This window comes from Musa acuminata, chromosome BXJ1-1, assembly GCF_036884655.1.
Source record: "Musa acuminata AAA Group cultivar baxijiao chromosome BXJ1-1, Cavendish_Baxijiao_AAA, whole genome shotgun sequence".
Taxonomy (NCBI): Eukaryota; Viridiplantae; Streptophyta; class Magnoliopsida; order Zingiberales; family Musaceae; genus Musa; species Musa acuminata.
In genome coordinates, this window is record NC_088327.1 from 12383303 (window position 1) to 12407939 (window position 24637).

At 40.4% G+C, this 24637-nt stretch overlaps 4 protein-coding genes across 4 annotated transcripts; all 4 read right to left on the bottom strand.

Annotated features, from left to right (window-relative positions):
• Nucleotides 1-2947: 2947 nt before the first annotated feature.
• LOC135674195 (U-box domain-containing protein 4-like) lies at nucleotides 2948-4844 on the bottom strand. The gene is made up of 2 exons (XM_065183795.1): nucleotides 3436-4844; nucleotides 2948-3357 (listed from the first exon to the last, which is right to left on the bottom strand). Exons 1-2 carry the CDS (start codon nucleotides 4690-4692, stop codon nucleotides 3304-3306), a joined length of 1311 nt encoding a protein of 436 aa, XP_065039867.1. The 5' UTR covers nucleotides 4693-4844; the 3' UTR covers nucleotides 2948-3303.
• Nucleotides 4845-5208: 364 nt separating this feature from the next.
• Nucleotides 5209-6813, bottom strand: LOC135674201 (cytochrome b561 and DOMON domain-containing protein At2g04850-like). Its single transcript, XM_065183804.1, has one exon. It carries the CDS (start codon nucleotides 6723-6725, stop codon nucleotides 5517-5519), a length of 1209 nt encoding a protein of 402 aa, XP_065039876.1. The 5' UTR covers nucleotides 6726-6813; the 3' UTR covers nucleotides 5209-5516.
• Nucleotides 6814-8052: 1239 nt separating this feature from the next.
• On the bottom strand, nucleotides 8053-16129 carry LOC135674206 (putative MO25-like protein At5g47540). Its single transcript, XM_065183815.1, has 11 exons — nucleotides 15797-16129; nucleotides 14369-14530; nucleotides 14076-14194; nucleotides 13130-13204; nucleotides 11161-11254; nucleotides 10322-10381; nucleotides 10053-10121; nucleotides 9710-9808; nucleotides 8765-8809; nucleotides 8571-8673; nucleotides 8053-8306 (listed from the first exon to the last, which is right to left on the bottom strand). The coding sequence occupies exons 1-11, from the start codon at nucleotides 15914-15916 to the stop codon at nucleotides 8245-8247; spliced, it is 1008 nt and encodes a 335-aa protein (XP_065039887.1). The 5' UTR covers nucleotides 15917-16129; the 3' UTR covers nucleotides 8053-8244.
• A 1566-nt stretch (nucleotides 16130-17695) lies between these two features.
• On the bottom strand, nucleotides 17696-24522 carry LOC135674212 (adenylosuccinate synthetase, chloroplastic-like). The gene is made up of 4 exons (XM_065183828.1): nucleotides 24093-24522; nucleotides 18715-19407; nucleotides 18321-18632; nucleotides 17696-18192 (listed from the first exon to the last, which is right to left on the bottom strand). Exons 1-4 carry the CDS (start codon nucleotides 24417-24419, stop codon nucleotides 18022-18024), a joined length of 1503 nt encoding a protein of 500 aa, XP_065039900.1. The 5' UTR covers nucleotides 24420-24522; the 3' UTR covers nucleotides 17696-18021.
• Nucleotides 24523-24637: the final 115 nt, after the last annotated feature.

Below are 24637 nucleotides of genomic sequence, written 5' to 3' on the forward strand. Positions count from 1 at the left end.
AGAGCAGAAGCATTTGCATTTGCAACTCAATCCATAATTCGATTGGCTTCAGCAAGTACAATGTTCTCAATATCTTTATCGCACCACCATCAGTCTTTTTGCACAGAAAACTCTCATCAGCTCACACACACACACACACACACACACACACACACACACAGAGCATGATTTCTCATGATTCACTGTTTCAGAGCATTTGGAACTCCTACCTTTCCACTGTGCATCATGGAAGGCTCCGCCAGAGCAAGCATGCGCAGAGGAGAAAAGGTGCAAGGCAGCAGCAGCAGTTCCCACACCGCATGCCATGCCATGGCTTTAAGGCTGCATGTGGCGGACAAAGTGGGGCTGTGCCATTCCTTCACGCCTACACCGAAAGCCATAAACAACGGCAGCAGCAAAAGTTCTCAGGATCGCATTTGTGCTCTACAACATGATGAGAGAAAGTATCACGAAAAGGCATGCAACCAGTGAAAAGTTGTGGTGAGTCAGTCAGGACCCTCCTCGTCTAATCTAACCCAACCTTTTCTTTTCTTACGGAAAAGGTGTTATCTGTAGAAGCTTGAGTTTAATTAAGATTAGACTATTGTTAGTGTCATTTCTGATCATCCGATGTGTCAATACATATACTTAGTTCCGATTACCTTTCGTCACAAGATTACTATTTGAGATGATAAGATGTTTCATACTATCGACCCATAAAAATTTGAGTCGAGATGTCATCGGTAAGATCTCTCGGATGCTCAAGTTAGAATAATAATTGATGATCAAGTATATCAAAATATAATCTACTCTCGGTGTTTTCTTTTTTTGTGGATGATTATTTCATTTCATAGTGGATTATGGTGAAGAGCCAGTCTGTTTGACAGCTATCTGCATCAGTTCATAATGGATTATGGTGAAGAGCCAGTCTGTCTTGTCTCTCTTGTTCTTTGGATGGAAAAAAGATTTTAGACTGCTCCACTACAGCTTTAGATTTGTGACTGTTCCCCCAGTGCAATGTGGAGCCAGTGGAACTATCAACTGTGGATGTTCTGTATCCATTAGGTGGAGGTAGGTGACTACTGGATAAGACCAGCACTGCTTGCATCTAATTTACATTCAGTGACTGCAATATGATGTTCTCTTCATGTAAGGAGAATCCAAGATTTTTTAAAGATGGTTCAGAACCTTCATTTGTCACACTGGAGATCTTCTCAGTTGCTGCATTTGTTGTCTCCATTCATGTCAAGATAATGCAGCTTTCTAGGGCTGGTTTAGAACCTGCAGTTGGCACACAGTAGAAGGAGAAAGAAAGTCAGACTGCAGGGAGAAGATAAGATGCAGAAAGAACTACTGATCTTGATATGGTCTGTCTTCTTCTTCACTCAATGTTCTGCAACTCACAGATGGAGAGGATAAATTTGTTCATGCATGTGGCTAGGTTGTTAGGTGGAGCTCATCAGCCACTGTGGGTATGTCTGTAACCAGTGGCTAAAACTGCTATGCCTTCAAACAAGTTGGACCTTGAGGTAGTTGGTTATATAGAGAATGTCAAGTTGATGATCCAATGCATAATGTAGCCTAAAGGAAGTGGCAGAAATGTCTGGTCCTCAAACCATCAGCCACAAAATAATGACAATACAAAGAATCTTTAGTACCAAATTGACATTTTTATCTTCACCAATGGTTGAAGCAACCCATTGCAACAGCTAATATGAATCAAACAGACAGCCTATCTGCTTTGAGCTCAGCCATGGGCTGCTACCATTTGCAACATCCATGAAAAAGGCTCTGAACATCTGAAGGCTGGGTCAGAACCTGCATGTGGTGCAGTGCAATTACATTACAACAACTCAGTTAATACACCTGTAAAAAAGTTGCAGATGCATGTATCCTGTGAAGAATGTTTTAAGTTGCCTCTCATATAAATGGATGTTAGTTCAAGGTCGATAATGAAGACTTACACTGGTCTCATTGAGAAATGAATTTGTACAGTTTGTGCAATCTCCAATATTTACAAAACAAAAGGAAATTGTAGAGAGTGTTGGACAAAGTTTGTTGTTTGTATTAGTCAAGTGTTTGGCTCTTCCTTATCCAACAAAAGAAACAAGAGGACCTTGTCTTCTACTTCATCAATGTCCTCCCAACTCCCATATGGACAGAGGACTGTGTGTGCATGTGGTTGTTTAGATGGGTTTGTCACCTAATCACTGCTGGGATGCACGAGGGGCTGGCAATGTGTGTTCAGTCATGTTGGGATGTTGAGATTGTTAGGTTTAAACTATGGACACAGTATCAAATAATGCTTGAAAATGTAGCCTAAGGGAAGAGTAAGAATGCCTACTCAAAGAACATTTAAAATCACAAAAATAGTGTGTACCTAATTAATCCATCGCAAAAGAAAATAAAAAAAAATGGAGTTGGTACTTTAATTTAGATTAAAAAGTTCAAGTTGTTAAACTGTTGATTAGAAGAAAACATGTAAACAGAATAAAGGTGATACTCCCAAAATGAACACACTTTTTTTTTGTTTAGACATCATTGTTTTATGAATTAGCATGGGTTGCTCCCATAAGATGCTTTTCTTATGCTTTGAATTTTCTCTTTTTAATAAAAAAGCATAAAAGGACAGCAACAATAATAATATCTATGTTCCTTGTTTGAGCTCTCACTCAGAGGCTAGACCATCTCATAAAACAACAAAAGGGCAATATTAATAACTCAAGTATTGCAAAGTATATTGAGAAATATGCTAACCTAAATATATTTATGGAAGGACTTGAAAAATAGAGCTTAAGCAGACATAAATGCATGTGAAGATGAAGAAGCAGAAGCCATGGAGGGAGACATATCAAGATCTGCAGCCAAATTTGCTCATCCAAACAACATGATCAATTGCAGAGTAGAAAGCATAAAATAAGATAGCTAAGAAGACATTGATTTAATGTCAACGCAACATTAGTCAAACTGAGATAAAACAAGCATCATCATTCAACAAAGTCTTACATACCCAACACACAGCAATTTTAAGCAGCAGCAGAATTTGGATGACAAACCCAAACAAAAAAACCAGAGTCTTATAACCCAAATCCTCTCCTTTCCCTTCCTCAAACCCTCACACCAAGATCAGATGACAGAGTATGGTGGCATCACCCACCACAACTCTTTACAGATCTACTGCTATTCCCTACCCAATATAATTAATCATTTCAGAACAGGTCAGTCGACAGTGATTAGTACCAAACAGCGCACACAAAACCAGCCACTTTAAGGTGACAGCGTGGCCCATTATTTACGGTTTTACCATTGTCAGCAAGCGAGAGATTACCTCGCCATGTCCTGCCGCTGCTCGCGCAAGTAGCCGAGAAGCGTCTCCGCCTGCGCAACATCACAACAGTATGTGTTACTTTGAGAGGAAGAGTCGTGGGGGAGGAGGCGGCGGCGGAAAAGGCGTACCTTGAGCTTGGCTCGGGCGGAGCCGCACTGCGAGAGGGCGACGAGCGGTGGGATGGCGCCCTCGCGGACGAGAAGGCCGCGGTTCCGGGGGCTGTCGGCGCAGAGCAGGAGCAGGGCGTGCACGGCGAACTCCCTCCCCCTCGCCGGGCCGGCCTCGATCGCCTCGACAAGTGTCGGGATGCCGCCGGCCTCCACGATCGCCTCACGGCCCTCCGGGATGGCCGCCAGGCTTCCCAGCACCACCATCGCCTTCTCGGCCGTGCCCCCGCCGGGCTCCCCCACCATGCCCACCAGCGGCACCGCAGCCCCTGCGCTCACCGCTCGCTCCTTGTTCCGCCGCGTGGAGCACAGCTTGTAGAGCGTGGTGAGAGCGTCCTTCTTGCCCCGGCTCGACCCACCCACTAGAAGCGCCACCAGCGGCGGGATCGCCCCGCAGGCCCCGATCGTTGCCCGGTTCTCCTCGATCATCGACAGGCTCAGCAGCGCACACGCCGCGTTCTGCTTCGCGGCCGCCGTCCCAGTCCGCATTGCGTAGACCAGCGGTTTGATCGCGCCTGCCGCCGCGATCCGGACCTTGTTGACCTCCTCCAGCGAGAGGTTCAGCAGCGCCGTCGCCGCGCTCTCTTGCGCCGCCGGATCCGTGCTACGCAGCAGTGGAACCAGCGCCGGGATCGCCCCCGACGCCCCTATGAGCGCCCGGAAGTCGGACCGGTGCTTCGCCAGGAGCCGGATCTTCGACGCCGCCACGCGCTTCGCCTCCGCCGACGGCGACCCCAGGCCTTCCACGCACGCGCGCACCACCGGCTCCACGCCATCCAGCGACGCGCTCTCCAAGATCTCGGACGACGAGCCGATTCCTGTTCCCCCCAGCGCCTCGATGCCATCGATCTCCGGCGACGCAGTGCTCCGCGGCGCCTCGGATCTGGGGAGGGAGGCCAACCTCTGGAGCTCGCCGGAGATGTCGGAGCCAAAGCTAGAGCAGTCCGAGAACTCCCGAGAGATCTCGAGAAGCTCCTCGGTGGAGGCGGCAGGCTCAGCGACGGAGGACCCTACCCCGACCGCGAGCTCCCGGAGCTTGAAGTCGACGACGGAGTCGGTCAGGTTCTCAGAGACGGCGGCGGAGGAGGAGGGGGCCAGGGCGGGCGGGGCACCGGTGGAGGGACGGTGGTGGAAGAGGTAGGAGCGCACCGTGCGCATGGATCGGCCATGGTGGTAGCGCGGAGCCCTCCCGCACTGGGAGTCAGCGAGCGAGACCATGGCAAAGGCACAATCTTCAGTATCTTACACCGATCAAGAGAGCGCAAAGCGGAGAGAAAGATTAGAGGGGAATGGGATGGTAACTCGAAGGCGAAGTAGAAGAAGCCATGGGAGAAAGGAGGCCGAAGGAGGTCCGCAATGGTAAGTGGGAGCGTTAAAAGGGGGAAGGTGTGGCCTCGAAAACGGTCGACGACAAGTTCGTACGAGGGCCCAATAGAAGGAAGGGCCCACCGCGCGTTAAACTTCAATACAAAAATGTTTCGTGATTTGAGTCGTATAGAGTTCTCGGCGCGGGCCCCGCACCCCCTCTCGTCGCGGTGAGGCTGGTACTTTTTCGGGGTGTGGGAGCGGGTAACTTTGACCGAGAAACAAGGTTAAGAGGTGTAGCTTTGAGTCGGTGGGACCGTCGGATCTGAATCGATCGTCGGATGTACGACGCGTGTCGGCGGCAGGAGCATTTATTCGCAATGGTTCCCCTCGCCATTGGCACCCGCAAATTACAGCTGGAAAGACGACAAGCGGTACAGATGGCACGTGCAGTCTTTTCTTAAAGACAGTTTCCACATAAAATAAACTCCGCAGGCTACTAAGTATAATAACAACGCCTAATCCGACTTAATCTATCGAGCTCGAATGTATAATTTGAACCCAAAACTATCAATTCGACTTGGTTCTCGAACTGGTTCGATCGAGTCAATTGAGTGATGGCCTGATCAACAGTTGTTGGATAGAACCAAATCTACACAACACGATCGAAATGGACCGCCGGAACAACTGAAATAAATTTGATATATATATATTGGAATCCGAATCCTAAAGCACCATCATGCCTTGCCTTTGACGACCTGATGATGGTTTTCGACGCCGCCACCGCCACCTTCCCTCGTCACCGCGGCCTTCTCCTCCTCCGCCTTCCTGCAGAACACCACCCACGAGTTCACCTCCAGCGCGACGCAGACGCCGACCAACGTCGACAGCGCCAAGCAGTAAGCCAGCTTCCAGTAGGAGCGACCGAGCCCCATCACCTCCATCCCCTGGAACACGTTCACCACCCCCAGCACCGCGCAGCCGTAGCCCACGAAGTGGTGGTACGACTTCCAGTACTTGCGGTACCTGTTCGTCGTCTTCGGCCGGAACAGCAACGCCGCCGACTGCAGCCCACCCGCCACGAACGCCGCCACCCCCAGCCCCCGGTGCAGCCCGTACTCCACGCCCGGCGACCGGCTCCCCAGGATGATCCCCATCGCGAAGCCTGCTGTTCCCAGCAGGAACCCCACGATCTGGGTCGCCGCGTGCGCGTAGAACCACGACGGCCCAAGCGACGCGCGCTGCCTAAGGTAGCGGGCCACCGCGACGCCCGCCGGGAGGAGGAACCCCCACGACGCGGCGTTCAGCGCGGCGTGGGCCGAAGGGAGCGCGTCCGGGGCCGGTGGGGTCACCTCGCTGGCGGTGGACGCAATGTCGATGGTGGCGCGGGAGGCGAGGTCAGAGGGTGCGGTGGGGTGGATCGTCGGCGAGTACCCCTGCACGTAGAGGCCGCGGTTCCACACGTGGTGGAGGCGGGTGCGGTTGGGGGAGAGCTTGAGGATGGCGAAGATCTGGACCTCGGCGCCGGCGCGGGCGGATGGGGCGCCGCGGAGGACGGCGGAGGAGGAGAGGAGGTGGAGGCCGAAGGGGCGGGACAGGAGCGGGGCGCGCTGGAGCTTGACGGAGGGGTCGAGGACGAAGGGGAGGAGGAGGAGGCCGCCAGAGGTGGGGTCGGAGAAGGCGAGGAGGGCGTGGGCGCCGGTCATGGCGGGGGAGTCGGGGTTGAGGCCCCACGCGATCCAGCCGGAGGGGGAGATGAAGGAGCCGGAGAAGGCGAGGTCGAGGGTGGCGTTGAGGGGGTGATACGTCCACGCCAAGGAGGCTCCTTGAGTGGGGAGAGTGACGCACTTGTTGTAGCTCTTGGCGAAGGTGGTGATGGTGCAGCGGGCGGTGGCGGACGTCACCCACAAGCCAAGGAGGAAGAGGAGGAGGAGAGAGGGAGACATAGTGGATAGAGAGGAGAGAGTGAGATAGAGGAGCGAGGAAAGGTTGGCGGAGTAAGATAATATGGTGGCGGTGGTGCAATGTTCGCTCATGCAAATGTGGTGCTTTAACTTTGAAGGCAAGGAAGAGAGAGGGAAATGTGGAGATGGGGGAATCAAAGTTTGGTGCGTGCAATTGATTTGGAGGTGCAAAAATGATGGGTTTGAGGATTAATGGTGGAGAGAATGATGGGTGTTTGTATGCTTGCAATTTGGACTTGGCTTTGAAGCGAAGGTGGTGGTGGTGGAGATGGGACCCCAAAAATGATCGATTAATATGGAGGACAACAACTCGCTCAATAAGGAATATTGATGGACGGACCTATTTCGTGGTCCATATGTATGTATGTTGAAAGAAGAAGAAGAGGATGGACGACGAACGACAAGCATGAGGGTGACGAGCAGTTGTCGACGACTAACGACCATGTGGTCGCGAAGCTATTATGGTGTTTTGACACATGCCCGTAATCCTTGTACGTGAGATGAAATAACAGTACTTAATATTTTCATTTTTGATTTATTTTGATTCTACTATTTAAGCAAAGTTTGAGAAAAATAATATAAATGACTAGTGTGGTTCTCTTTGAGGCATGTGAGATGCTGAAGACAGACATCATCATATGATGGGTTCTCCAAATCTGGGAGATTCAGGGAAATAGAGAACTGGAACGAAGCAGACATCATATGGTGGGTTGGAAAGCTTAATTACAATTGGAAAAGGGAAAGATCTCAAGAGATCCATACATTATTATATTAATTGTGGGCATGATGATGATCACATCCTCCTGATGTGATCTCAAAGTTTGGCTTGATTTTGTTGAACTATATATGTTTCATAATGATGACTTCATCTTGTAATGCATGCTCATGATCTTGGATGGATTTCATACTTGCTAATAACTTAATTTTCCATTGTTATTGGCTCATCATTTGCTAGTTGGTCTTTTAATTTATCATAGCTACTAATTATACAAAAATAATATCTTATGAAAATTAAAGTGATTTTAATATAATATAACTCTAATTTTCAAGTTTATGGCATGCATACAACATGTAAACTCAAAATACATGCATGCTATTTCCAAGGGGTTGAAAAAGAATACACATGTATATAACATACATAGAACAACCTCAAATGAACATATGCTTCAAGTTGGATGGGAAAGATCAATAGTTCTCTTTTTATCTATGAATTATGCTAATGAAAGCAAGTGTAGGTTTGGTAATTTTGTTGTCCAAGAATCAGTATATTTCAGAAATTGATTTCTTTTTTGCTGCACAATAACCAGCATATAGAAATTGATGTTTCTATAGGTTGTCCTTTGAGCATTTTCTTGTTGGTGGATAATTAATATGTACAACAATCTATCATACCATGAAGGCGATCATGAAAGCAATATGGTTCAAACCTGAGTTATTAACATCACAAGTAGAGTTTGAAAGATGACACAGCATGTGAAGAACCCTATCAAAAGGTACTCTCTTAGTTAAGAGCTTCTATCTCCCTGATAACTTGAGCTTTGTCTCCTTCAAATTGCTCATCTTCTGCATAAAATGATGTCCAAGAAAAATGATTCAGGAACTGTACCCCAAAAAGTTGCTCCATGTTGATGCTTAGCACACAAGAAAGTGAATAATAAATTGTCTACAAAAAAAAAAAATCTTGGAGATGACTGTCATTTGGATTAAAAGTCTTATTAAGGATAAATACAAAAAGATACAGATATACATTTATATACCATAGATGGAAACATACGTCTTGTGATGTAATCAAACCAAAAAACAGAACATGTAAAGCCTCCAGCGTACCTTTGTCCAACTTGATATCTTGGAGTAAGTGAAGAAGCTTCTTTTTGTTTGTTGTCAATATGCTTATTATCTCAGGAGGCTTATTTTGATTAGCAACAAATAACTGGAATTTGTGGAACAATAATCGAACAATTAAGAAGATCTTAGTGAAAAGCAACAGGATGCCCACAAGCAAAGGAAGAAAAAGTTTATACCTTAAATACATGGAATGCTTCTATTTGGATATTCTTACTTGATTCCTGACAAAAGGGAGAATTAAAATTAAAAATTTTCAGAAAATAAGAGCTTCTCAAACTGATCTATCTAAAAGCAAAAGATGATGTATGTAGTCATGCAGTTGCAGGTGTATGGTCCTCGGAAGTTTGGTTTACGATAGATCAAAAATAAAATTTAGGTCATGACTGAAAGTATATCCATAAAATTCAAATATGAAAATACTACTGGATGGTTCTACCAGCACAGCGACAATTTGAATAGCATATACAAAGTATTTAATTCTCCTCAAACTCAAGTAGCAAGAATAAGACGGAACAAACATCGATTACAAGTTAATCACAAGCTTCATGCATAGTATGTCTTGAGTTTTAAGATGAAAAGCAAAATGCTTCATGAATACTGTCTCTCCTAAGGTTCTCCCGCATAACATCATCTCATCTATTTCTAACTTTTAACAGGATCACGGGGATCAGAAAAAGATCAAAGTTTACATTGAAATTGAAGAGACACTAAAACCAGTTGATAAAGTTAAAGGACTACATTCTAATTCCTTAATGTGATAATGTTTAGACTTTTATTTAGCAATGATATATTTATGTTACTGGTTAGTTGGAGTTTTTTTTTTTAAATATCACTTATAGTTCTTTTCTGTTCTTAGACAATATATGAAGGGGTGAACAGCGTAGAACTTATATGACAAGTATATATCACTGTGAATAATTAACTAGTACCATTCCTAGAGTCTTAGACACTTCAAATAAATTTTTGCTTACTCTGCCTTTTTCTTCTAACCAGTAATCATATTAAGTATAAGAATTTGTAGAGAGAACATTCTCTGGTTGAGTAAACATGCTCAAAATAATATATAGAGAAATATTAGGAGTTATACCACTTTTGTTCAGAAAGAATCAAAATGGACTTACCCTGAGGAGATTCATCAGAATCATAAGATTGTCCTTTGAGCTAACATAGCGGACCATAACTGCAGAATTTGACCGATCCAGTAACATATCACCCAAAAGCTGAGGAAAGAGGACAACAGCAAGTGCTTCAAATATTAGATTGCTGAAAATGCTTCAAGCAAAACATAACTGAAACTAATCATCACGAGTTGGGGCCTTTTGCAGGCCCTCAGAACATCCAATTGAACAGCCATACAGGAACTGTAAAAATCTCTAATGAGAATAAACTAATGCCATACCAAATGTCAAAATGATCCAAAGTTTATGTTAGTCCCTAGATAGAAATGTCTGGAAAAGTACTTACCTTGACAGCTTGCCTTCTTGTAATGTAATTGGGAGATGACAGCAATCTTGAGTTAAATTCTGTGAAAAACTGGAACAACAAGAGAGTTTCAAGTAAAAATCGTCATCCAAAATAACAGAATGCCTTGCAAATGGAACCTTAAAGGCAACTTTGGTAGGATAATCTATCTTAAACAATCTCAGGATAAAATTCAGACCTAGGAACTAGTGCTTCCACGAATTATCCACCAGCAAAATGGGGAAAAACCTCCAGAACAAAATTTCACTTACCCATTCATAATTTTTAGAGAGATATTCTGCAACAGTTGATTTGTGCCTTGTCATTAGCTCCTGTATTACAAAAACATCGTTGACCAGTTTACTATAAAACAAACGACATGACAAAAATTTTCATAAAGGACAAGTTGAAGGTTATCTAACAGCTTATGAATCAAGAGACAAAATGAGACATTTTTATGGGGACATGACTAAGAAAATTGAGATAAAAAATTATTAATTGATTTCTGTAAGCAAACATGTTCTATAATTCTCTGGTCAATCCAAGTTAGTCTTAACACTTAACTACTAGTGGGATCACCAATATTTGTTTACTAGTAGAAATAAAAGCATAAAGAATACGTATAGAGTCAGAGTTGAAATGAAACATCAAAAACTTAATCTTCACTATAACAGAAGTACAAGAGACATATTTTATTAATATAAATTCACCTGCTAGTTTTATACAACTTATGTCATTATTTTATGTACTGAAATTTGTTTATTATTTTTAAACTTCAGATGGGTTGACCCAGACCCAACCTGAACCAGAGGGCTTTAGTGCATGTTTTACTAATCCAATTATTTTTTATCTGCAAGCATTCTGATCCAAAACTTATTGTACAAGAACCCATTCTGATATGTTTGCTCAAATTTGACACATACTAGTATCATGCAGAAAATGGAGGAAAAAAACTATGTTGCTCATGAGCATTTTTATAAATATAATATTAATGTTAAATGTGCCACAATCAACAAAAGTTAGCTAGGAAGTCAATCAAATGGATATCCTTGAATAGTTAACTAGCATTAAGAAACATAAAAAAATTTATAGCTTGTATAAGTAAATTGACCTTAAAAGTTGCATAAGCATCCGATGCTATGTCAAAATTCGGAAGCTGGATAAAATCAAAGAATTTCTTCATGTGATCGGACTCCAAAACATACCTGCAACAATAAAATGAGGGATGAAGAGTTTAACTTGCAAATTATTTTTTTATTGAAAAATTCAAAATTTGAAAAAGAGATTCTAAATCATGTCATAATGATCAATTAGCTCAACAAGCAGATAATCACATCTGAACTACAACAGAGAATAGCACTTCTAAATGCATTGAATGTAGTTGTAAGCCTCATAATATTAAACTTCATCCAACAATTTGAACTAACAAAAGAACTAAAAGCCAATAAATATGGTTGAAACATGATTTTTTAAAAGAAGAATTGTCAGTAAATTTGCAGAGGTGTGAGAGTGCATATGTAATAGCCATGATTTTAAAAACTTAAATGATCATGAAATAGCTCACTAAATCTAGTTCTCATAAGCAGTCCACAATCTTTTATCATTTAAAGACAATACAAATCCAAAGCAAAACTATGTTCACCTTACCTCTCGTAAACTCTCTCTCTGTTGCATTAGATAAAAATTTCACATAGTTATCAATAATTTTTTCAGATTTCTTTCAATCTAAACTTCCTAATGTACTTAATCTAGAATTAGAACTTCCCATTTAATATAAAAATTTTAGGCTTATTACTCCAAGTACTCAAAACTGAATACACAAAAATCTAAAAATCCAGTGTTGCTTAAGATTCTATCAGCCAAAACAAATATAACCTTGCTCAAAACTTGGACCAATAACAGAATAGGAGGAACAAAATTGTTTCACCGTTTGTTTGAAATTAAGAAATTTCTAACAGTGAACGGATTGTTCTTTTGGCCAGACATTGTTACATTAAATCACATATTCATTGAAACATACAATTGACTTGCACAACCAAGTATGTCTTAGAAATTTCATAATGTTACTCACTTGATGGAGATCATTCAATGAAAGTTCTGAGAATGAAGAACTAATAGCAATAGAATTCTAGTTGAATACATGACCAACCATAGGTAAGTTCAAGCCTTCACTTCAATCATTCTTGATAACATTCAAAGAAAAATAACAGTACGTTGAAAGTTCATATGGCTAGCAGTACAAATGAAACTAGGTGTCTAATACACTGGTCCAACTGATACATACCAACCAGTATTTATCAATCCGACTAAGCACAAATCACAGACCATATAGCTAGGAACCTCACAGTATACCACTTGAGTCCTGGTACCCAATTGGTCGGACAGATTGTCAAAACCTGTATTGAATTGGTATTGAAGACATAATATAATACAATCTGTGTGACTTTAAAATGACCAAATCACCTTCTAGTATCAAAAAAACTTGACACTTGGCTTCTTGCCATAACATCCTAGGTGGTGTCGGTTTGAAAAGGTCAAGGACAGAAGGCAAACAGCTAAGAGGAATCTGCTTAAGATTAAAGCTTTATTCTTAAAACTTAGTTCCACAAAACGACATGTCATCCTAGGTATGAAATGGCAAGACACACATATTCAATAACCTGAGGATAACCAGGTGGCTATTAAAGTCCTTAAATTCATTATTCGTGTTTCTTCAACATTGTAAACAAGATAAATTCAAGTCTTCAACTACAAGCACAACAAAATGGTTATAAATTAGAAAAAAAAATAATTCAAGTGACAGGAATTTGTAAATATCCAACTCAAGCAGAAGTTCCTGTGAAATGAAGGAAAACTGTCTTAAACTTTCTTAAAGTAGATTCCATTTTGTACTTAGAAATGCAACACCTATATGTATGGCTTTACACAGAGCACGACTGCTCTATCAGATAAAAAAAAACCATTGTTTGATGTGCATAAAGAGTGATACCTGCAACCATCACCTTGAGGTGCAACAATTCAAATGGAAACTTTTGCATGACAAATGAAACATAGAAGTCAAAGCATTCAGGGCATGTTACCTTGCTATACTTTGATGCCGAATGCATTCTCTGAGCATGGCTCCATAATGTAAAGCGATGTCCATGTCTTCATACCTGCATAAGTAACATGTTGATGTCTAAGATCATGAAGAAAGCCGCAGGAAGAAAACAAAGCCAAAATCCAAAGTTGCCAGAAACTACATAATACTTCATAACAATACAGAAACAAGACTGCTGAACCAAGAATAAATCTGAAGCAAATTTCTAAATTCAACTTATACTACCATAAAAAAATGATACACATTATTCTTGTTTCCTTTGTTGTCATCAAGTTATCTGCCCCATCTCTTGACTGACTTTTGCTACCAAATCATATAAATTTAGAATAAACAAATCTTACAAATTATTATCTAATTAACTTGCCAGTTCAGAATACTAGCAATAATATATGTATTGTAAATCAAGAACATAGAGTACAATTTTTTAAATTAGGACAAGATCATTATTACTTATGACCAAGTTCAGGAAAACTTTCTTTCTCTTCACACAAATTTAAATTTTCAAGTTCAAATTAGATATGTAAACATCTTCCGTTTGTTACCATTGTTCAGTCAAACATAAAACTTCATAAAAGAATTTAACTGGAATGCTTGGATTCCTTGCAAGGTTTTTATACATTGCTACCGCTTACACTGTGGCACTGAGAGAAGATAACAGGTACTGAGAAAAGATAAAGTTCATCTGCATATACCTAAATTATCAACATTTGAAATCCAGAGATTTTTCAAAGATATGGATAGGCAAACATATTAATGTATCTAATCAATAACATTATCCACAAACATAGAAACAAGAGAACTCCAACAGAAATAAAGCATAATAAAGCACATAATTGTACGAACAAAATAACAGCAAGTTCCAGTAGGTTAAGGATGTTAAATGATAGGGAAAAGCAATGTTATGTTATATATAACTTTAAATTTACCCAGAAATCAAAAGATCTAAGAGATCTTTGTTAGCTTCCAAATACTCAGATGCAATCAATCGTGAATGGACCTGTTGCCTTTGCAAATTTGCCACAACTTGAGTAGCATCTTTACGAGCCTGCAAAATCTCATCAGAAACCAGAATTCAACAGCCAAATTACAATCTTATGAGTATGTTCAAAATGTGTCATTCAACAGACATTAGAAGAAGAAAAAACGGAGAAAAGCTTAACAAGGATAACCCTGGCATCTGTGAAGATTAATCATCAAAGTCGATTTGTGACTGACATACTTCTAAATTGAACTTTGGGAGACAAATTATTAGTAGACGTAGGGTGTTCTCTCTAAAGAACTCCTGAGTTAATTGCGCACAAGCTTCGGCAATTGGCTCCGATTCGCTGTTGCCATAAAGAATAAACTTCAGCTCCCGTAAATTTTTACATAATTCTGCCATCTGCTTAAAAAGAGTTGAATATAAGATCAATAGTATATGCCTAAAGATTCAGCAAATAGTAAATGATGATAAGAGTCATTTAAGATGGACAAATACAAATTTTTAAACAAAAAAATATACAAGCATTAAAAAGATGGAACCTTATGCAGAAAAAAAAGATACATTCCTTATGAAAATGGATGTATTTCTATAGAAACTTAACTAATTGTTGTTGGTGAAACTACATTCCTAAAAATGGGATGCGAAGGTAAGTGCTCCAAGCTCCTTACTGAAAAGACATTAGAATTCTTTTTTGGTTCATTTCCTCAGTAAAGTCAAAGAGACACCTAAAGCATAAAAGACTTGCTATCTCACTATGTAACTAGGCCGAGATTCCATAAGGCAGTAAAGGTATTTCTTGGCAACCCAACAAGCGCAAGGTGCTACACTATTTTTGCTGCAAGTATTATCCAACCACTTGGTAAAGAGATCAATTATAGGAGTCCATATTTTTCATACAACTGTCGTACTGTGACATTCCAAGTTTCCTTATCATACACCAAGAGTACATCTTTCTATATTTTTAAATAAAAGGAAAGAAAAAAATATGATCATAAATTAAATAAATTTTAGTGAGAATCAATCATTCCAAACAGAAAGATGCTTCGTTTTGGTTTTGTTTGCAATCCAACTAAGCCATAGTCGCAACGCAAAGGCTGTCTGCTTGAGCACATATGTGTGGGTAGGTACGAACAGCACATACTATTCCAGCCAACGAGCCAATGCCTCCACAGGTAAAACCGTAAAATAAATTTCATGTCTATACAAAAGAGGTTTTAGTCCTCTACATCGACAATTGCAAAAAGGCATATTAGTCATATTCTGCTTCTCCATTTGGATAACAGAGATCAGATTTCTCCAGGCATTCCCTTTATACTAATAAGAAATCATCCACATAAAAAGGAAGGGAAAACAGAACGACAAGGCTCAACAACAGAAACAGTCATAAGTGTTACTTCGGCTTTCTTTCAGCACATCACACGACAAACAATTTACTTTAAATCAAATCACATTCCCCAGTGCCAAAAGTATTCTTGCATTTACCAAAGGATACTCATTTACAACTAAAAAGTCCAAGTTTATAATCACAAGTGGGCCAATGGAAGTCAAATTCCCTACAGAGAGGAAAACAAGTTTCAAACTTCATCCGAAATCCATCGAATAATCAACAAAACCAATCCGGATCCAAACCATCCAAAAAAAAGCAGAAAGGTTTCGACTCATCACCTTCTCCTGCCGCTTGGCGTCCTGGGAGTTCCAGTTGAGGTCAACGTACACGAGGAGGTCTCGCGCCTGCCGCACGACGTCGGCGGGGGTCCGCGGCTTCGACTTGAAGAGGCCCTTCATGGTTCTCGCGGGAGGCAACGGCGGCCTCCGGAGGAGGCGCGGCCACAAGATTGCGAGGCACCCCCGCTTGAGGGTGCCGCCGCAAGGGCTAGGGTTAGGGATCGTGGGGGTACGCCGGGGGATTCGGGAAGGGGGGCTTCGATCGCACGATGGTTCGGCGGGGGTTTCTCTTCGCTGGCGAACAGTACCAACGGGCAATGACGTCCATCCAAAACCGCAACAAACCCAACAAAATAAAATAACATTAATCTAAATTACACGTACGTCTGTCTTCTCGACGGTTCCTCCGAACTAATTATTATTATTATTATTATTATTATTATTATTATTATTATTATTATTATTATTATTATTATTATTATTTGATAAATAAATAAGTAAATAATAGGAAAAAAAATGAGAAATACGAAAGCGGCGGAGATTTTAAGAGGATATTTTACCACCCATGTTATTGGCAACTACATGGGCTCCACAGTGAACAGGCTCCACTGATGACGCAAGCCACCAGGGTATCGAACGATGGAGGTGCGGGAAGACTTTCCCTTGATGTCCGTTATCCACGTGACGGCGAGGAGATACGCCCGACCTATCGCACCCGCCTCATACCTCTGTTTATACTTTAAAAAAATAAAATAATTATAATTATAAAAATAAAATAATTATATTCATTTATTATAATAACATCAATCTTATTGATAAAAATCTAAAAATAATAAATAAAAAATAACCGGGGCTTGAATATCAAATCCATTTCGTCAATATAGCAGGGTAATAAGAATTAGAAACTTAGATAACTATGTTGATACGAATGATTCCAGTTTCACTCTCTAACGTAAGTTCGATGTGATTTCAAAGCATATTTCAAAGACATTTAAAGGAGTATATTGAACCAAGTCGAGATAAGTGTTTACAGATAAATGGAATACGTGATAGCAGCTCAATATTTCAACAAGTGATGATAAACGGTGACACTACTTGGGACTATAAATGACTGTTATGAATAAGAAGAATAATGATAAGAGATAAGAGTTGATGCAGAGTGACAAAAGGATTGTTCGACAATTGCGTCGACGTCAACGCAAATGTAAAACGACTCTCATCTTTCGTCATCACTCTTTTTCATTCACAACAACCATCTATGATCCTTAATGACATCATCGTCCATTATCATTAATTGAAATATTAAAAATATATTTTTGATCGTTATTTTTTTATTTTATTAATATAATCGATATTGTTAAAATAAATGAATATAGATATATCACTTTTATAATTATAAAAATTTCAATATAAATTTTTAAAATCTAAAGACTAAAATGAGAAGTCTAACTACATAAAAACAATTTATAATTAGCCTTGTTTAACATAAAATAATCTATAATTAGCCTTGAACTTAACACTAAATTTGTTATAGAAGGAGATGTGGATTTAACCATATCTCCTCCAAATTTGTGTGATTCGTGACGAAGAACTAATAACATCAAACATGAACCTAACCAAACACTAAAAAATCCTACAATAAGTGACTTGGTGAAGGAGCCAAACAATGACCAAACCATCCTGCCATGAACAACCACAATATAATGATTACAGCATGTCTTATCTGAATTTTGGCTAAATTTCATCACACAAATAACCTTAAACATGTGCTACATAAATGATTTAGCATCTAAAATGTGGATCCACCAATTTGCAAGGACAACCAGCTTTAGTGGCTGACATGCATCAGTAAGCATCTGAACAACAAAATCTAACACTTGAGAGTATACAAAGTGGAAGGAGCAGAAACTTGGTGGAAGGATTTTGGACCATCCTGCTACATTATTAGGTTCTCATCAGCATCTTATAAGATGAGATTTACAATAACTAGCATATTATACATGCCCAAATTTGTAGCAGATAGAATCACACAGACAAAATGCCCATCACACCTATTGATGGATCAAATTACCCGTTTTGTTTCAGAACTTGAATTTCAATTGATTGATATCTTCAGCATGCTCATGAAAATAACAGGTTGCTCAATGGACATCCTAAAGCATGATTTGTTGTGCTTTAGAAGCACATAAAATTGCCTCCAAAGATGAAAGTACAGAGAATGAAAATTATTTGAAAATAATGGCATCACGTCCTGGTCCGACACCAATGTAGTGAATGGGGACACCAACAAGCTCTTCTATCCTCTCAACATACCGCTGAGCAGTTTTGGGAAGGTCATTGTAGTTCCGAATGGATGAAATATCACTTTGCCACCCAGGTAACACTTCATATTCAACCTACATCACCCGATAAAAACAAGCAAGAATGGCAGTTATTGCAATGCTCAGCACCTATTTATTAAATTGAGTACGGTCGATACTTCAAAATGACCTAAATAGAAGACAAAAGTAAATTCAAAACCTGCCTGTATTTGCTCCAGAAGGCGAAGATCTGCAGGGAATGAGGAGACCTTTTCACCACCATTTTGCATATAGGAAACACCAAGCTTGATTTCTGAAAGCTCAGATAGCACATCAAGCTTGGTGAGATTAAGAGACGAAAAACCATTTAGCTGGCAGCAATACTTTAGTGCAACTATATCAAGCCAGCCACAGCGGCGAGGGCGACCAGTAGTTGTTCCGAACTCCATCCCAGTGACCCTAAGAAGGTCACCATCTTTACCTAAAATTTCAGTTGGAAAAGGACCAGAACCAACTCTGGTCGTGTAAGCTTTCACCTGCACAATCATTAAAATATGAAGGATAAAGCAGAAAAGGGAAAACCAATTGGCAAAGGTGAATATATATAATTCTACTTACAACACCAATTATGTCATCCAGGCATCTCGGAGCTATTCCAAGTCCTGTGCATATTCCACCAGCTGAGGGATTTGAGGACGTCACAAATGGGTAAGTCCCAAAATCAATATCCAACATAGTTGCTTGACCACCTTCAACTAATATTTTCTTCTTTTGCAAGATAGACTCATTCAGGACATGTACGGTATCAGCAATAAATGGTTCCAATCTCTCCGCAAATCTCTTGTACCTCTCAACTTCCTCGTTAAACATGTCAACACTGTACTTAAATCCTTCAAACCGAGAAGCAGCATCCCTCAATAAAGTATCAAGCTTCTGAGCAAAAGTATCCATATGTTTGAGGTCACAAACTCTTACTCCATTTCGGATAACCTTGCTTGAATAGCAAGGACCAATTCCTCGCTTTGTTGTTCCAATAAACGAATTAGCAAGCTCTGCTTCTCTAAGTCCATCTACAACTTGATGAAAATCAAACAACAAATGGGCACGATCTGACACCAATATTCTTCCCTTGCAAGAGATTCCATTAGATTCCAAACCATCAATTTCTTGAAATAGCCCAGGAAGATGCACTACCACCCCATTACCAATTACACATAGAGTTTCCTCATTAAGGATTCCTGAAGGAACAAGATGAAGTGCAAATTTTTTGCCCTCAGCATTGTAAATGGTATGTCCAGCATTTGCACCACCCTGATGCCAAAAACAAAAGGCCATAAGATAATTGCTGAAACAATGAGCAAGCAATTACCATTTGTTAGCTTCAAGGGTTCACTCAAATGATCATGGATAATAAAAAAACTGGATTTAAATTATCTAAAAGTTCAGAAACATGGAACACTTCAGGAGCATATGAAAAAAAAAAAGATTAGATTAAACAATTTCTGTATATTACCTAGCCAACTAGATATAATAACTTATTTTCATTTTTGGCTAATCATGATATCCAATTAACATGAAGTTGGATACATGGTCATGCCACGCTTATTAGCACATAATCTAAGCATGAAACCATAAATATGATCCCTGATTAAACTTAGAACATAACATCTTTTAACACCACACAATTAATAGAGTAAAAGGCCTTGAAAAAAAAAATCAGACTGAATCATGTATATCTAAAACCTGACAGCCAAGACATACTGGAAGTATAAAGAACAAAAGTCAGAACTAACAAGGAACAAAGGAAATTGCCAGCTTCTGTTCAGATGATGGCAAAATCGGTATAAAGTGAGAATGCCCTGAGTGATCAGTATACGACTGGCTGTTATACGACAATCAACTTAATCTGTTCTCCTTTTTTCCTGGTCATCTTTAAGTCTATTCACCTAACAGTGCTGCTCCTACAGATCTTTAGTCTATTCACCTAACAGCGCTGCTCCTAATTATCTCTGTATATCTCTCTTTATCAATCAACTATACCAATTAATTGGCCCACAAGTAGAACCCATTGCTACATGGAGTATATGACACAGTAAACCTAAAAGCAGGGACATATACAAAAAAGAAGCGAGCCTGGATGTTTACCATATTTGACTGTGCACAAAAAATAATTAAATTCTTCACTTAAGACGTATGTATCTACTACATTCTAATTATTGAGATATAGGTATATTTAGTTTCCAAGAAATTCCTTTGTATCAGGGGCATCATTGAAAATATTTTCATATGTTAATTGAATGGAGAAAACAAACTGATGTTTCCAGTACTGAGAGAGAAAGAAAGAGATACAAAACCAAGTTATATACCAGACTTTTGATGCAGAACCAGTTATACAATATCTAAATGAATTCCAGAATTAATCAACCAACTGTAATGCTAAAAATCTTTAAAGATAGACAAATGTTACACTAAATCAAATTGCATGTCATTTTCTTCAGTTCTCTTGGAAAAACAGCAAGGAAAAAACATATGACAAACAAAAGATAAGAGTACATGGATCAGTTTGAGCAGAGAGAGAAAAGATTCCTTGTGCATGTTATACATACGCACCATTCCACCACTCCATAATCCCACCGACCAATATGCACTTACTGCCCCATAATGTTAACAAATCAATGAATATCAACAATATTCCTTGATCAAGAAAAGTACTACAAGAAATAACCTAACTTCTTATCATGATGCTATTAGTTTCTATCATACCCTTATACAATGGGACATTTGCCCCCATTCGGTTCACCGGATGGAACAGCTATTCCTCACATCATCCCTCTCTTATCCTCCCCTGCACAATAAATTTACTCCTGCCCCTTGCTTTCTTCATCTTTTCTCTTTCCTTTTCCCTCCCAACTAACAGCATGTTGCAAGCAACCAGGTCAACAGTTCTTAAAAATGATTCTTTAATATTTCATAGTCTATACTTGTTAAGTTATTGATTATATTATTTCCACAGGGCCTAATTTACTGCCAGACTATAATAAAATAATTCTTTAATATCTAGCTTGTATGCTGTGCTGAAAAAGTTATCAGTCATTCTACTTCTATAGGGTCACACAATAATGAGAAAACAAATTGGGTTAGATGATTAAGCAGTGTCCAGCTGTTTTGGTTCATCTATTTGTTTCTTCCATCCTACTCTCTGCTAGTGTCAGCACCACACTTATTAGACTTATCTATTTGACATGACAAGCAGAATAGAAAAATATCCATGTGAGAACCATCTCTCTCTCTCTCTCTCTCTCTCTCTCTCTCTCTCTCTCTCCCCCTCAAACACACACACTTTCTTCATACTACTTGTTTATGTAGCTAGAAGATAGATCTCTTGATAATTAATTCAACTCCAACTAAAACCTCCAGACTGAATGATAAAGTTGATCTGGTATCTGATACAATGAAAGATGCTCTCTTACCTTTCACCCTGGATCACCTTTTAGATTCCAATATGGCTGGATGACCAGCATAATTCAGCTGGACACAGTCAACTATCTGAAAGCATGGCCAATGTCGGCTCTTGGCTGACAATGAGTTCAGCTGCCAGTGCAAGGTCAGCAAATGCTCACCAGGTCTCCCACAGTGGCTGCCTCATGTGACATGAACAGAGCACACGCCTGAATTATCTAATGTATCTTACGTCAAGAACAGGTCTGAGTAGGGCTTCTAGGTCAAACAAGCTAAGGCACTCCACCACTAGACAGAAGTATGGATTGAGTGGTAGCAGCCTCAACTAATGCTAATGCAATAGGTGCAGAATAAAAGTACCATTCAGGTCAATGACAGTTTAGCAGTATTACACTTCATGGTATTTGACTCAATTGGCATAAAACTTTCTGCGCTCTTTTTCCCTGGATATACCTCAATATACATTACCAATTCCCCACAAAACACCATCTGGCAGTACTTTATGCCATGGCATAATTATGCCAAGTGTCAGAAACACAATGGAACCTTCAAGAGGCTAGAGATCATAATGATATCCAGATCAACTGTAACTAATGTTTTCGACCAAAAGCTATTATAGACTTGACAAGTTTCATTGTTGTCTTGTAAGTGCAAAGAATCAGTGATTTAAAAAGCGCTAGGCGCCAAAAGACGCCAAGGTCCAAAAACGCCCGAGGCGCTAGGCGCTCGCCCGAGCGAAGCGAGACGTTAAAATATAAAAATATATAATATAATTAATAAATATAATTATTTAAAATTTTAAATAAAAATATAAAAATATATAATATAATTAATAATATAATTATTTAAAATTTTAAATAAAAATATATAATATAATTAATAAATATAATTATTTAAAATTTTAAATAAAAATATAAAAATATATAATATAATTAATAAATATAATCACATTAACAGTATAAGCCTGCTGACGGAGAAACGAGGAAACAACGGCGAGCGGCGACAGCGACAGCGGCAGCGGGAAAGGGAGTGGGAGTGGGAGTGGCAAGCAACGGGAGGCGCAAGCAGCGGGAGGCACTTAGGGTTAAGTAAGGGTTAGGGTTGGGTAAGGGCTATATCGGTTTAGTTGGTTCGATTGAACCAACTAATAACTGAACCAGGACCGAACCAGACCTAAAATCCTGGTTCGGTCGCCTTGGTTTACCCAGGGGATCGGGCGAGTGCCCAGGCGGCGCTTGTTTGAAGCGTGTCGCCTGGGAGATTAGCGAAGTGCTCGGGCCTCGCCTCGCCTCGCCCGAGCGCCTAGGCGAGCGCCCGAGCGCCTTTTTCAATCACTGCAAAGAATCCTCATGAGTCTGTATCAAAAATGCCTTGAGAGAGGGATACTGAAGCATTTAGGTACCCTATCACAGATTAGGACCAGGAAATAGCATTTATCAAAAGCACTATTCAAACATTCAGCTACGATAAAAAGTATGAAAATGACCAATTGTTTGAGGCATTAATATTGGTTTGAATTAAATTATGGACTACTAATGGAAGGTACAACAGAATAATCCAACTCCACAACCAATAGACCAATGACAAGCCACATATAAATAACACAGAGTGAGCAAGTCAAAGGACCTCATATTTATTTAACATTAACAAGTTAAAATTGGTGCACATGGCATGCAAAAAAAAAGCAACAACAATAAGAATTGCTAGGCATATCATGGCTGCAATCCAACATTAGAAGGATAATGAATCAAATAAACAACCTCGAATTACTAAGGATAATGGCTGCAAGTGCATAGTTTATTCATGATGATTAAAACTATCCCTTTACCATTCTCTGGTCTTCACTAATATATGTTCACCAGGTTTATACCTTTTTTTGATGGGTCTAATTATGCAAGCGGATCTGTGTCCTTTCTATCTGATTTCAGCCATCTTGTTTCTGCCGTATTAACCAACAAAACATTCATTTGATGATGAAAATACACAAAAGGAAAATGGGGATACGATGAGAGAAATATGGGAAGAAAAATGAACAGGCTTGGGAGATTACTTGGCACGAATGACTGCATGCATTAGTTAAAGAAAAACTTAGTGACGACATTTTCTTGATAGACTCTCGGTGTTAGTATGTCCAAATCAAATATTAATTTCTGCATGCCTTGTAATCAGAATGAAAAAGCCGAGTAATGATAAAACCCAACAAGACATTTGGCCTAGCCATAATATTTACACCTCAAACAGCGTAGCAATTTCTTTATCTTGCAATATGCTTGTCTTAGATTCCTGAAACTCACTTGTGATGCATTAATATTTACGCATCAGGACATCTGGAAAATATCCACGAAACTAAACACAAGCAAATCTAAGTACTATAAGACACAAGCAAAAAATAAAGTTCCAACTCTTGCAATAACAGTGCTGCACTGACAAGAACAAAAACGAAAGAAAAATAAGTAAACAATTCAAGCATTTAAGTACATAAATGGAGAAAAAAGACGATTGTTTTCTCTCTTAAAGTGAAAGAGAGCAAAAATTGCCTGACATCGAGCGACGACATCGAAGTTCTTAGCAAGAACATCGACGAGCTTCCCCTTGCCCTCGTCGCCCCACTGCGTGCCGAGCACAGAGGCGACCTGGCTCAGAGACGCGATCCTGTCGACCTGGTCCATCTCCTCCACGGCCGAGAGGGAGGCGGCCGGCGCCACGACCCTGGCGGCGGCCCTCCGGGGACACTCCAGACCACGCGAAATGCAAAACGAGGAAGCACCGAGGGGCCTCCAGGTCCGTCCGCCAACGCTGCAAGGGGGGCAGCGCCGGCCAAGGGCCGGGCTCGCGGGACCGAAGGCGACGGAAGAGATGGTCATGCGAGCTGTGGGCGGGAGATAATGGGTACAAGAACGGATGCCGCCAGGGTTGGGAAAGTTGGGCTCTCTTATCGATACTCGTAGGGCAAAGATATGGTGAAAGCGGAATGGGTTCGGCTGACAGCGAGCGGAGATCTCCGTAGTCCGGTACAAGTACGTCTGTATTCAAAATTTAGGTCTTCGTATGTCGGGAAAGAAGGCCCAATTGGGACGTCCAC